Source organism: Plecotus auritus, assembly GCF_963455305.1.
Source record: "Plecotus auritus genome assembly, chromosome: X".
NCBI lineage: Eukaryota > Metazoa > Chordata > Mammalia > Chiroptera > Vespertilionidae > Plecotus > Plecotus auritus.
In genome coordinates, this window is record NC_137784.1 from 130,880,568 (window position 1) to 130,894,253 (window position 13,686).

Genomic DNA, 13,686 nt, shown 5'->3' on the forward strand with positions numbered 1-13,686 from the left:
CTGTGTTGCTGTCAGCCCTGGGAAAAGGCCTGGCATGGGTCTGCAGAGGTGGTTCCTCCTCGTGTTTGTATCAGAGCACTCAGGAAGGACAGGGCCTTGGACAGAGGGGATGGCTTCAGTTCATGAAAAGAGGAGCTGAGGTTGTGGAAGGGTCTTAATGATCTGAGTGCTTTCTGTGGAAAACTGCAGCTATATGCTCCCTGAGAAAACAAGAGAGCCCTCAGCATCAGGGAGTGTCCTGTCCTCAGCATCCAGATTCCCCAAGCAGTGTACCTGGGTGTGACATGCTCTCGCTTTCCACATGCCTGCTCCTCGTGAGCATGCTCATTGAGGACAGTTATTCAGGGTGAAATCGGGTCAGCTGGAATCAGATCCAGGCCTAGCCAGGAAGAAAGGCAAGTTCCTTGAGGCCAGACTAAGGGAACTCTGTACCTGGAACAGACAGGCCCAGGCCCTGGTGTCAGTTGTGTGGGAACTGGGCAGGGGTATGGGACAGATGGAGCACCTGTTCACTTTTGCTCAGATCTCTTGGGAAGGTGAGGACCTTGCTGTGAGACCACACGTCAGGTCATCCCCTTGGTCCACATTTTGTCAACAGAGAGACGAGTCCCAGATCCTGCCAGGAATCAAGGTGAGCACTGAGGGGAACCAGAACACATGGGAACCCAGACCTACCCTGCCTCTTCTGTCAGCAGTGAGAAAACTCAGAATAGTGCTTGGGTTAGCTTGGCTTGCTTCCTACTCCTGTATCTAAGGGAGGTGAAGCCTAAGTCTGAGCAGATTGGGCTCAGTCAGCAGAGAGAGTTGTCTGAAACCCTGCAGTGTGCTATGGTGAGATATGATCAGAGGCTTATCCCAGGATAGATGGACCAAAATCTTCAGTCACCCCTTCTTGATCCTCTGGGAGAGGGACCACATATGGGGACCCCTCAGTTTCTTCACTGAAGTGTCAGGTGTGTGTGGTCTTGTTCTGGGTTAGCCTCTGGCCAGCAGAAGGCAGTGAAGGGCCAGACCCTGACAGGAGAAAGGTGAAGGTCCTACTTGTGCAATGAGGAAACTTCCACCCACAACAGAGGGGACCCCACAGAGTTCTGCTAACACTCCTGTCAGCACTGGGGTCCCATTGCAGTCCTTGCCATGTACATGCTGAGGTGGCCCTTTGTTCCCTCTAGCAGAACCCGTGGATTGGAAGAGGTGAAGGCCTTGGTCTATGCTACATATTCTCAGGTCACAGAGCAGCAGAAGGCCAGGAAGTGCTAGGAATTAAGGTGAGGTTCCAACCATGAATATGTCCCCACGGGCTCCCCCACCCATGTCAGAGGGGACCCCACACCCCACCATTGCCTGACACCTCCACACCCCACCATCAGTTACAGAACCCTGTGCTGTGCCTTCTATACCCTGAGCAGTCATGTCACTTCCTACTTCAGGTTCTTAGTGGGCAGGCTGGTCAGGAGTGAGCCCTGTGAGGCCCATGTACACCCCTAAAGGAGAGACATATAAGTCACCTTTGTCAGAGCCGCCTTGGGTGTGTATCTCAGCTCATACCTCTCACACTCCCCCTCTCCCCCAGGCCTGTGGGTCTTCATCAGCCATCTTCTGCCCACACTCGGTCATTGTCTCAGCACAAGTCATCATGCCTGGCCATCATGTGAGTGAACTCGGCAAGCTTGAGGAAGACCATCAGGACCCAAGAGAGATGCGTGACCTGGTGGTGGAGGAGCTGTTCTGGGTTATGCAGGAGGAGGAGGAGGAGGAGGAGGAGGAGGAGGAGGAGGAGGAGGAGGAGGAGGAGGAGGCCGTGTCTCTCTCCTCCCTGTCTTCCTCCCCCTCAGTCCTGTTTATAGATAGCCTAGAGGAGGTGTCTGCTGCTGAGACACCAAGTCCTCCCCAGTGTCCTCAGGGTGCCTGCCCCTCCCCCCATGCCTTGGCAACCTTTCCATGGAGCCAATCTGAAGATGAGAGCTCCAGCAGCCACGATGAGGAGGGTCCAAACACTGAGGGAGGCCCTGACGATGATGCCGATTCATTGCTCCAAAAAGCACTGCATTCAAAGATGATGGAAATGGTGGAGTTCCTGCTCCTGAAGTATCACGCAAAGGAGCCAACCACAAAGGCAGAAATGCTGAGTAGTGTCATCAAAGAGCACCATGTCCACTTCCCTGAGATCTTCAGTGCAGCCACTGAGGTCATGAAGCTGGTCTTTGGTATTGATGTGAAGGAAGTGGGCCCCAGTGCACACACCTATGTAATGGTCACCGCCTTGGGGCTCACCTATGATGGGATGGTGAGCAATGGGAACAGATATCCCAACACCGGCCTCCTGGTCACACTTCTGTGGGTGATTGCTGCGGAGGGAGATTGTGCCCCTGAGAAGAAAGTCTGGGAAGCACTGAATGTTATAGGGGTGCAAGATGGGAAGGAGCACTGGATGTATGGGGAGCCCAGGGAGCTCATCACTAAAATTTGGGTGCAGGAACAATACGTGGTGTACCGCCAGGTGCCCAATAGCGATCCTGCATGCTATGAGTTTCTGTGGGGTCCCAGGGCCCGCACTGAGACAACCACATCGAAAGCCCTTAACTTTGTGCTCAGGATTAATGACAGGGATCCCCGTTCTCTCCCATCCCTGCCTGAAGGACCTGAGTGTAATGAGAACCACTATGCCTGAGCCAGAGTTGCACCCAGGCACTTTTCAGGCCCATGTGTATTAACTTCATTTACTGGGCATAAAGTGCATTCCATTTTCAACTCTGTGTTTGAGGAGAAAGCACTAGTGAGGCCCAGGGAATGGTTTGGGCTCCTATGATGATGGAGAAATTTTTGCTTTATTACTTTGTGAATTTTTAAGGAAATTTTCTAATGTTCCTTTTCATAGAAGTTTTCATAAGCTTTTAGCATGTAAGTTTGTAAATGACATTGGTCACATGTATATTTGTACATGTCCAGCTTAAGAGTAAGAGATTTGCTACTGTGTAACGCAAATTGGGACACTTCCCATCCTCCTTTGTGATCCCAAACTAGATAACATGGCATGATAAGAGTATTTCCTTGGAAATGTGAAAGACTTCAGCAGTACAATCAATGGAGTTAAGAAGTAGAAAAATAAAAGCAAAAGGTTATTCATTTTTGCTTCTTATCTCTTCTCGTCTATCTTTCCATGAAACAACTTATCTAAGGATCCTTGGTACTGGCAAGAACGTGGAGGGATTTCATCTGAATAAAGATGACCCCTGCTCAGTGGTTCATTTAATCCCCAGATATTCACTGAGCCCATGTCCTCTGGAAGGCCCTGTGTTAGTAGTGGGGACACCAACATAAGCAGGGCACACCCACCCACAGGATGATAGTGTAGGAGCTGAAGTCATATAAGGAATGGGTTAGGTGTCCCCTAAATCCTACAGAACAAGTAACAGAATAGATGAGATGGTGGGCCTCCAGGGAACAGCACTCAACTGTGCATGGCCTGAGCCAAGGTATTTGGGAAACTGTGATTCTCTCTGTGGGGGTTGATTGTAAGGCAGCTGGGGGTGGCAGCGGCACATTGTGTGTCTTGGGTGTGAGAAGGAAGTTTCCTGACAAGTTCCTTTGGGATCATGGATAAACCAGAGGGAAATCTCCACCTGGTTAGGAAGGGTGGTTTCCTGCACGCAGTCTCAGTGCCATTGGATAGTATGATCACTAGGCATATTATACCCATCATCTGCACAGATTTCTACAGAAATACAGTTAATGGGCCATGAGTAACGATGGCCTGGGAGAGCCACAGCCCACAGCCTAATTGGGATTGAATGTTAATGATCTTGAGTGTGATCTGGCCAATCATTATCAAGGTGTTGATTTTGGGTGGGGGTGAAATGAATGAAAGCATTTGTTTGGATGAAAGAGCAGCTTGGACTGAGGGTAAGAGTTATTCCTAGATTCTCATTCTAGCATATTTTTGTTGTGTCCAGCTGTGAAGGCTCCCCACACCTGAATTTCAGCATACATCCATGAAGTGGGTACATCCTTTTTGGACAATTGGGTGTTGTATTCCTTACTGAACTGCACATCCTCTAATATGACCTTCATAACAAACAAGTAATCACAGTGCCAGAGGCCAGAGTGGAAGTATCTGGGATAAAAATGATATTAGAAATAGGTGCCATTCTTCACAGTTCTAATCTCCACCAGTCACTGTGTGTGGTACTTTACAAACACTCCACACTGTCCTGCATTCCCACAAGACAGGGTTTATCAGACCCACTTCCTTCACAGAGGAACAACCTGATACCCCTTGGGCAAGCTACTTTTCCCAGGATTACATGGCTAGTAAGTGGCATCGTGGACTCTTGACCCCTTGCCCGAATTCATCAGGAGTCCATGATATTTCCTGCCTTCCTAGCCTGTGGCCCACCTTCTACCTCACAATTAATTTCTCCTCTCAGTATGAATGAACTCTTTCAGATGACAATTAGTAGAACCCTGGAGCCCAGGCAAGAGCAGGCCTAAGGAAGGAAGGTGACACTGAGAATCAAGCATAATTTGGGGATTGTCTGAGGTTTATTGATATCTGAGTCTTCCCGGTGCCAGGATTTCTGCCTCGTCCCAGCATTTTCCCTCATCCCAGCATTTTCCCTCATGACAACAACCTTCCCCTGGTCTTCCCTTGGGTGCCCTCCTGTCCACCCCTGGATCATGGTCTGCTGAATTGGTCATGACTGCTGCCTCCTTTTAAGGCTGCACAGAATCTCCTGCCCTCAACCTGACACACAGGCTCCCTACTCCCTTCAGAATTACTCTGCAATCCCTTACCTCACCCTCCATCCCATCTGAGAGCAATAGCCCTTTATTTATGTCCTATGAGGAGATAACTGTAAATACCAATATAGCTTATTAATTTTTATTTTATTGTTGACACTCTTACAAATATCTCCATTTTCCCTTCCTTAGGCCCTGTTCACACAGCACCTGACCTCCCCGCACCCTCTGGCCTCACCACATTGTCATCCGTGTCCATGATGTTCTTTGGCTAATCCCTTCAGTTAGTTTCATCCAGTCCCCCTCTCCCTCAGCCCCTCTGACAACTGTCAGTCTGTTCCATGTCTTCATGCCTGTATTTCTATTTTGTTTGTCAGATAATGTTGTTCATTGTATTCCACATATAAGTGAGATCATATAGTTTTTCTCTTTCTCTGATTGGCTTATTTCACTGAGTATAATAATCTCCAGGTCCATACATGCAGTCTCAAAAGGTAAGAATGCCTTCTCTTTTCCTGCCAGGTAGTATTCCATTATGTAAATACTAGAGGCCTGGTGCACAAAATTCGTGCACTCGCTCCCCATGGAGAGAAGGCCTAAGATGGCAGTCAGACATCCTAAGTGCTGCTGCAGAGGAGGGAGAGGCTCCCACCACCACTGCTATGCTCCCTTGGTGGGAGCGCACTGACCACCAGGGAGCAGCTCCTGCATTGAGCGTTTGCCCCTTGGTGGTCAGCGTGCATTATAGTGACTGGTTGTTTTACTTTTGGTCGATTTCCATATTAGCCTTTTATTATATAGGATACCACTGTTTATTTTATCCACTCTTCTACTGATGGGCATTTGCACTGTTTCCAGCTCTTGGCTATCCTATATAATAAAAGCCTAATATGAAAATCCACTGAACTGCAGTACAACCAGTCGCTATGATGTGCACTGACCACCAGGGGGCAGACGCTCTACACAGGAGCTGCTCCCCCCTCCCCACTCCCGGGTGGTCAGTGGACTCCCACAGGGGAGGACTGCTCAACCAGAAGCCAGACTCACAGCTGGAGTGACATATCGGCAAAAATATTGCTACATGTGATGTCTGAGATTTTATGGCCTCTGTTTTCTTCCAGGATTTTTATGGTTTCACAACTTACATTTAAGTCATTTATTCATTTTGAATGAATTCTTATGAATAGTATAAGTTGGTGGTTTTGATTCATTTTTTCACATCCAAGTTTCCCAACACCATTTACTATTGAAGAGACTGTCTTTACCCTATCGTATGCTGTTGCCTCTTTTGTCAAATATCAGTTCCCAATATAGGTGTGGGTTGATTCTTGGGCTCTCTGCTCTGTTCCATTGATCCATATACTTGCTCTTATATCAATACCAACTGTTTAGATTACAATGGCCTTGTAGCATAGCTTGATATCAGGTATTGTGAGTCCTATAACTTTGTTCTTCTTTCTCAAAAGGTCCTGAACATGGTGCCTAATAAAGACTGTCTGACTGGTGGTCACGGTACCGACAGTTGAATTTCTGGGACCCAGCAGGCTTAGTTGAGGAAGGCCAGTTTCCTAATGGCTTTCTTCAACTCCACTGAAGTCAGCAGTAGGAATATTTCATCTTCAAAGGAAAAGATGAGCCTGATGTTCTAGATTCTTCACCACAGTGGAAATTCGGTTGCTCTTGCTTCACAGAACATTAGCTAATGGTCCTACAGAAACCTTGGGATGCAAAGGTGCCTAGATCATAACAAATAAACACCCTCTCTCCACCAAATGCCAGACTGTGGTTTCCAAAGTCCTCTCTCCAATTTCCCTCCCATAAAATGGACAAGTCCCTTCTAATAACTAATCTGCAAAGGCATGAGCTAGCAAAGTGCACAAGGAAATCTTTTCAGCCTTTAAATAACTCCTTTAAGAAACAATTGTTTGGTAGGCAACCGAAGGGAGCTGGCTGTTTATCCAGAGACACTAAGAGCCCCCCACTCCCACCCCAAAACCACCAGCAGCTATCCTCTAGGGCATGTCCTCCAAGAATAAACTGACTTCATGAATGAATGCTTTGTAATCCTGTTTAGAGGCACAAAGACCATGGACTGAGCCTGAATCAAGACCAGCCGTGGGCAAACTACAGCCAGCAGGGCGGATCCGGCCCATTTGGCTGTTCTATTTGTCCCACAGAGCCGAAAGTGCGGAGGGTTCTCTTGCTCTGCCCTCAGCTCCTTCACCAGCAGCAGTGTTAACATGGCAACTTCGGGAAACGTGGCCGCAGCTCCTTCTTCTGAGTGGGCGGATTTATATCCGCCCATTCAGTAGAAAGAACAACCTCTCAATCTTCCAGAGGCTCTTTGTAATGCCTGCGGACGTGCCCCCTGACATCACCCTGAGAATGCGTAGACACGTTATCCTGGTGATGTAGGGAGACACGCCCCTGGAGAGCACAGTATCAGAGCATTAGCTAAAAAGGAGATCAACAACACTGTTCCCACTGAAGTTGATGTTTTAAAGACCAAAAACCTTTCAACCCAGTCTACATTGCCATCTACATCTACGTCCCGGGCATAATTTGGACGTTGCACTAAAAAAAATGTTTAATTTACAGTTTACACATTTTGTTCTTTTCTATTTGTTTTAGTTTTAAATTATTTTATTATATTTAAGTTTAATTTGAAAGGCTTTTGTACCTTTCCTTTGTTAGGCAATTTTATTTTGCCTTTGCCATCTTCAATATAAGGTATGTTATTGTGCTATGATTCCTCCATTTTTTGAAGTTTCAAATTATAATAATTAGTGTTTACATTCTTCTTGTTAAAATGTTTGAAATGAAGAAAACTATTGAAATAAAAAAAAAGACCGTACCCTTTTATGTAATGATGTTTACTTTGAATTTATATTAGTTCACACAAACACTCCAACCATGCTTTTGTTCCGGCCCTCTGGTCCAGTTTAAGAACCCATTGTGGCCCTCGAGTAAAAAGTTTGCCCACCCCTGATCTAGACTGAGGTGCTCCATTAAAGATACAGTCCTTAGGCTTGGGGGGATTCTGTTCCTAAATGCCTTTGCACTCCACTTTTAGAGACAAAGGATCAAATCCCAGAGAGCACAAATTATACCACTTAGTGCAAGAAATGGGACCATGGACTCATAGGACAAGGACACAGACTCACTACCAAGGAAAATTAGAACTTGTTTAGGTAACCCTGACTGAAGGAAGCAGATATGAAAATAATCATAACTATGTACATGAACGTAGATGAGAGTCTGGGTGTGGGATGGAACAAAAGTCAAATTCAAGTCATCTTCACCATAGAGGAGAGGATACTACAGTGGTTTTTGTGATCCATGTTCTCTAGCTGTTTTGGGTAACTTTGATCTTAATACTCTGAAGAGCGAGATAGAAGAGTACCATGGGAAGGTACCACTGTTTGTGCTCCCACCTGTACAGGAGTGTGGAGAGCGGCTACAGCGTTTGGACAGGTTCAAGCCTCGGACTAATGAGAGGATATGATCCTCTCATGGCAAACCTACGTGCAAGTCCCAGCACAATTATAGCCAAAGGCTATAGTTGTAAGCTTGACCTTATGGTCTGAACCTGTGGTCCCATGTGGCTGAGTGATGTGGGCTTAATAGAGTTCAGGTGCATATACTTGAATAGATTTGAAACCGACGACAACATTGCAAACATCTTGACCAAACCCTTACTTTGCCTAGTGGAAACTGGCTATTAAATAAAGATTCGGCTTGCAGGCCGTGGCACTGTCTCCCTAATCAGAGGGCAGCATCCCACCTAGCCCTGGCATTATTCTCAGGTGTGTCTTTTCTAATCCTTCACCACCATCCCTCAGGTTCACCCATGGCTATGCTGGTGCAGCACACAGGAGCACAACCCTACTCTAGGGACAACTTGACCCGGGGTAATAAAGCAGGACTCTTAGTTTGAGCTCATCTGAGCAGAATCCACCAGCCAGCAAGAGCGGCTGGAAGAGATCAAAGCAGCATCCTTGGGGAGGGTGCATTGGACAGGGGGGGTACCTACTGAGATGGGGCCAACCACCATTTTCTTGGAGGTACAGTCCCCCAGGGGCCCATCTGTCCCAGGCAGTGTTGGTGGTGGCCAAGCTAGGATTAACTAAGGCCTTGCCCTTGAGCAATCAAAGAGGCCATCAACAGACCTGACCCCACTATAGGGATGAAAGCAGGGATAGGATCATGTCCTTTCAACACATCCAGTGAACTAGCAACAAGAAACAATCTCCCTGGCAGCAGATGAGAGTTCTTTCTGGGAACCTGAACCTGGTATTTCTGTACTGTTTGGAATGAGAGAACCTGGGGCCCCTAGCACATCCACTCCCCCACACTTGGCAAGGGCCCACACTCCAGAGCAGCTGTGAACCACCTTTGTGTAATCACATGACTTAAGCAGCTGGTTGCCCCAAGGCTGAGACCCTAGAATGTTGAGGGCAGTATATAATGGGCATCCCTGCTGTGACCCCACTGTTCAGTGATAGGATTAGAGTTAATGTAGAGCATCTCCATGCCGAGTCTGTGTACCCAGGAGATGCATGGAGCCAAGCTGGTCCTATCACAGGTGTTGGAGGGACATGGGTACCAAGCTTGGAGCCGAGACAACACACAATCAGAGGACTCAAGTGAAGGTGCTGCCAAAGTGGAAGGAAACAATAATCTTCTGGGACTGTCCTTCCCAAGAAAGCTTTGGGGGATAATGGAGGATGACGACTTCACGTCTGTGCACTGGAATGATGCCAGAGACACCGGGATCATTGAGAAAGATCTTTTCCAATGTGAGGTTCTTTGAAAAAGGGGCAAGGAGCAAATATTTGAATCTGACAGCATGAAGACTTTTATCCATCTGCTTGCTGAATCTGATTCAGCAAAATACGCCCAGGTGACTCTCCAGATTCCTCTTCAGCGAACAGGATGATGGTAAAGTAGAAAGTCCTCCCATGTCCCACATTCTCTGTTACTCAAACACCTTCCTAGTAGACCCAGAAGAATGATATACTGGAAGGGTTTCATTTCAGGGGATAACTCTTTTTCACATGAGGCAGTATTTTTCCAAAGATGGGAAAGTATAGATTTCTATATAAAACTATAGCCCCCTTAGAGATAACCTGCAGGGATGACTAAAGATTCTGAGAGGCCACTTAAGGTCAAATAGGCATATTTTCTACCAGAATGACTGAATTAATTTTGCTTCAGGTGTACAGAAACAGCAATTTCCAAAAAGAGAAGACTTGGCTCATTGAGAACATCAAGACAAAAGGAAACCAGATGAATCATACTTGGCCAGATACCACCTCAACCCCTTCCCAGAGAAACAAGAGGCTGCCCCCTACCAGACACTTGGCAAGAATTCAGCATTAAAAAGGCACTGAAGAAGTCGAGTAAAAGGCCCAGAGGAAATCACGCAATCCTTGGGGACCCAGTGCCACCGCATATTCAAGTTCTCGGTTCTGTCGCCCACGAGCAGTGCCATTGAGGTCCGGTGTGCAAATGAGGCAGGTGGCCCAAGTGGGGAGGGCGTATCTGGGAATGGCATGCTTGTTCCCCCGGCTACTGCCTGAACCAATGGCATAGGGGCTCTGGCCCCTAGCCTCCTAAATCACACATTATATGATTTGATGATGTATTTGTACAACACCTGTTATTCATAAGATAATGGCTGTCCTTTCAGTCATGACCCAACCCAAGGAACCTGAAGGACTAGGAGGAGAGGGAGGACTCCTTATATGGCAATTGTTCACTCTGACCAGTTCAAGGGCAACGCAGACCCATAATATTACAGGCTTTGTAACCACAAATCCATTTCTGCTTTAATAAACAAAGGCAAAACTACATGGTACAAAATAAACAATCCAATGAGAATTGTGAGTCCATGTTCTTCTGTTTCCATGCCACACACCTCATCAGATGATCCTGAGGAGGCTGGAAATCCTGGCCCCAGAAAGTTGTTCATCCCTGTTGTCCTCTTTTATTTTCACCCACTCAGCCAAGGATCTGGCTAGGGGGTCCTGAGGTAAGCCCAGGAAGACCTGGTCCCCTGAGCCTTGCCTACTGGACAGGAGACAGAACTTCCTGGCTCCTGACCTTGGGGGAATCACCTTACATTAGTCATGCATCCTGAAACAGGAGGGTCTTTACTCATGGGTCCCCCTATGATGCCAGAAAGTTTCTGATCAGCATCTGAGTGTCTCTAGCCCACGTTCCAGGGGCCTTCCTGGGAGGACCACCTAGAACCCAGGCAACCCCATCTGCTAAGTGGTGTACGTGAGAGCCAGTCTGGATCAGAAGATGGGCCATTCCAGGCGACACCTGGGAGAAAGCCCATCATCCTCACAGCTAACAACCATTAGCAACCCTGCTAGAATGGACCCAAATAAATTAAAGATTGCCCACACAGGAAAACAAAAACTCTACCCATCACTTTTCCATCAGAGCTGTATTTTAGATCCGTCCTTGGGTCACGAGGTAGCTATGTGACATGTGTAACACAAGCCCTCATAAGCCAAGGGACACTTTTACAACAGACCAGTCACTTGCCAGGGGAGACAGGTGCTTTCTTTCAAAGTCTGATGTCCCTTTCACCATGAATGAGGCCATTCCTGGCTGGTCACCCTCCAGCAATCATTCAGTGCCCGCTCCCAGACCTCCCACAAGGATCCCTGGGTGCTGCTGAAGTGTTCTGTTAGTTTGACCAGAACAAAGAGACGGGAGGCCCAAACAATAACCAGTTCTCCTAACACATGTTTCTCTGTAAAACCCAGGAATGAGCAGGACCAAAAAGAGTGATAGCACCAAGATATTTCCTGGCAGCTTTCCCTTTTCCCTAAAGTCAGACAGAGTCCTTGAGACAGGCAATGTGCCCAGAGAGGCATCTCTCGAGGACAGTCGCCTACATCTGGGCACAGAAATCTGTTTACGTGAACAGCAGACGGTGGGTAGTGCTCTCCAAGGCGGCGCCAATTCAGTTCTACATCCGCGGCATGATGGCCCCTTGATGGTCATGATTCAGCTGGATTCTCGGTAACCTTCCTGTGGAGTCCTCCTGCCCCTAGAGGATCAGGTGCTGTGGGATGCCACCTGGAAGATAGCCTTTCCCCCTTTCCTGGGTATGCGCTCCAGTAACCACCTGAGTTTGAAAGTGCAGTCAGGTATGTCTGCTTCAGGTTGGTCAGTACAGCCTGCTTTTCCAGTTCCACAACCTCCTCAGGAGCCATGTTTTCTGGGCACTGCAGAGTTGCCCCAATGTCACGGAGCCCCCTGCACCACGAGAGAAGCACTGAGATGTTTTCCCTTCCATAAACCAAAGGCTTCCTGTGAGAGGAAACGGTTCTTCAAAGTTACGCCCACGAGATGCTAAGCTGATTTCACCAAAGGGATACGGAGTGAGCTGGGTCCCTCTGACTGAGCACTTTCGATGTGACAAACTCTGTTCAGGGAATTCTGGGTGAGGCCAGGGGAGAGAAGGAAAAGAAGAGGACAGAGCCTGGTCCAATAACGGGCAGGTCCCAGCCTGACTGCTGTGGGCAGCTCGCACAGGGGAACCCACAGGCAATCAGGTCCCAAGCTCTTCACCAGGAGAAAGGAGCTGGTGTGGGACCTCAACCACAGAGGGGTGAGCGAACAGGCCCCGGATGCCATGGGCAGTGGGGGTGGGGCAGGTGTGTGAAATCAGGCAGACAGCCTGAGTCTGGAGGCCACCTGAAATTCTCTGTGTGCTGTGCAGCTTCCCCTGGTCTGTCACGTGCACACACACATGTGTGCACACACATAAACACACATGCGTGCACACAGGCAACACCACATGCAGACTTGGACCTATCCCCTGCGTCTCAGGTCACCAATAGGAACTGAGGCCCAGTGTGGACAGAAGGGTTCTCCCAGGTCGTAGGAACTTGGCCCACGGAACCCCAGCCTGGGCCCCTTGCTGCCCCTTTGAAGGTGTGCTGCTTACAGAAACCACAGCCCCACCACCACAGGTTTAAAAGAAAACAAGCCCCAAACTCCTGAGCAAGGTCCTGGGGGTACTCTTGGAGGGGTGTGAGCTGCGCTTAGGGTGTCACGCCTTGCCAGCGATCACTTCTCACCCATACTTCTCCCTTCCAGCAGCAGGGCCTGAATCTGCCTGGGGTTCCACCCCAGCCTCTCCAGCAGCAGCTTCCACCAGAGGGCCTCTTCCCAGTCCCTGTGAGCAATGTGGGTAGTGATGGTAGATTTCCCCTGGCTGCTCACTAGGGTTGCCAATGAGTCTGGAGTCTTGACCTCATTTAAGACAAAGCCTGCATAAGGCTGCTGGAAGGAGAGGCATGAGAACTCCATCTCCCCAGAGATCCGTGGGCCTCATGTGGCCTGGGGAAACCCACAAGTGTGAATGTCAATAAGCATCATGCATCAGCCCTCCGTGTTCATGGTCTGTGGGCTGACCTCTCCCCAATGTGCCCTGGGGCCCTGGAACCCCACTGACAGGGATGGTGGGAGAGCAGAGAGTGTTGGCTCCTTCTTCCTATCCCCAAGCAGTCAGCGGCCAGGCCCAATGGAAAGGGCTGGCGATGCAGATGCCTCGTCCATCAGATGGAGTCTTTGGGGGGCTCAAGGAAGAAGGTGGAGACAGGTAAGGAGAGGCACTCAGCACAGGATGTGGTCAGTTCCACAAAGGAGGTCACTGAGGCCAGGGGAGCACAGAGGAGGGAGAAAGGGCGTGTTGGCTTCACACTGGATGAGTGGGTTCTAGTCCTCTCCCAGCGAAGACCCTCCTGGGCTTTGCTTCTTCTCCCCACCCCCACCTACCCCAGCAGAGTCAGCTCCCTCCTCTTTTCCCCCCAAGCCACTGCAGGCCCCCAAGCACCCCGGTCCCTCTTCCAGGGCTGCACATCCTTGGGATGCAACCTCAGCTGGGCCCTGGGACACCACCATGTGAGCTCAGATCAT

The 13,686-nt window shown here is 48.8% G+C and overlaps 1 protein-coding gene and 1 pseudogene across 2 annotated transcripts; one reads left to right on the forward strand and one right to left on the reverse strand.

Annotated features, from left to right (window-relative positions):
- Nucleotides 1-496: 496 nt before the first annotated feature.
- LOC308240305 (melanoma-associated antigen 10-like) lies at nt 497-2,671 on the forward strand (the record flags this gene model as incomplete). Its single annotated transcript, XM_080653195.1, has 2 exons — nt 497-536; nt 1,836-2,671. The coding sequence occupies 2 exons, from the start codon at nt 497-499 to the stop codon at nt 2,669-2,671; spliced, it is 876 nt and encodes a 291-aa protein (XP_080509321.1).
- A 9,138-nt stretch (nt 2,672-11,809) lies between these two features.
- LOC308240306 (EOLA-like protein) lies at nt 11,810-13,077 on the reverse strand (annotated as a pseudogene). The gene is made up of 2 exons: nt 12,839-13,077; nt 11,810-12,018 (listed from the first exon to the last, which is right to left on the reverse strand). The product of its transcript is annotated as an EOLA-like protein (transcript).
- Nucleotides 13,078-13,686: the final 609 nt, after the last annotated feature.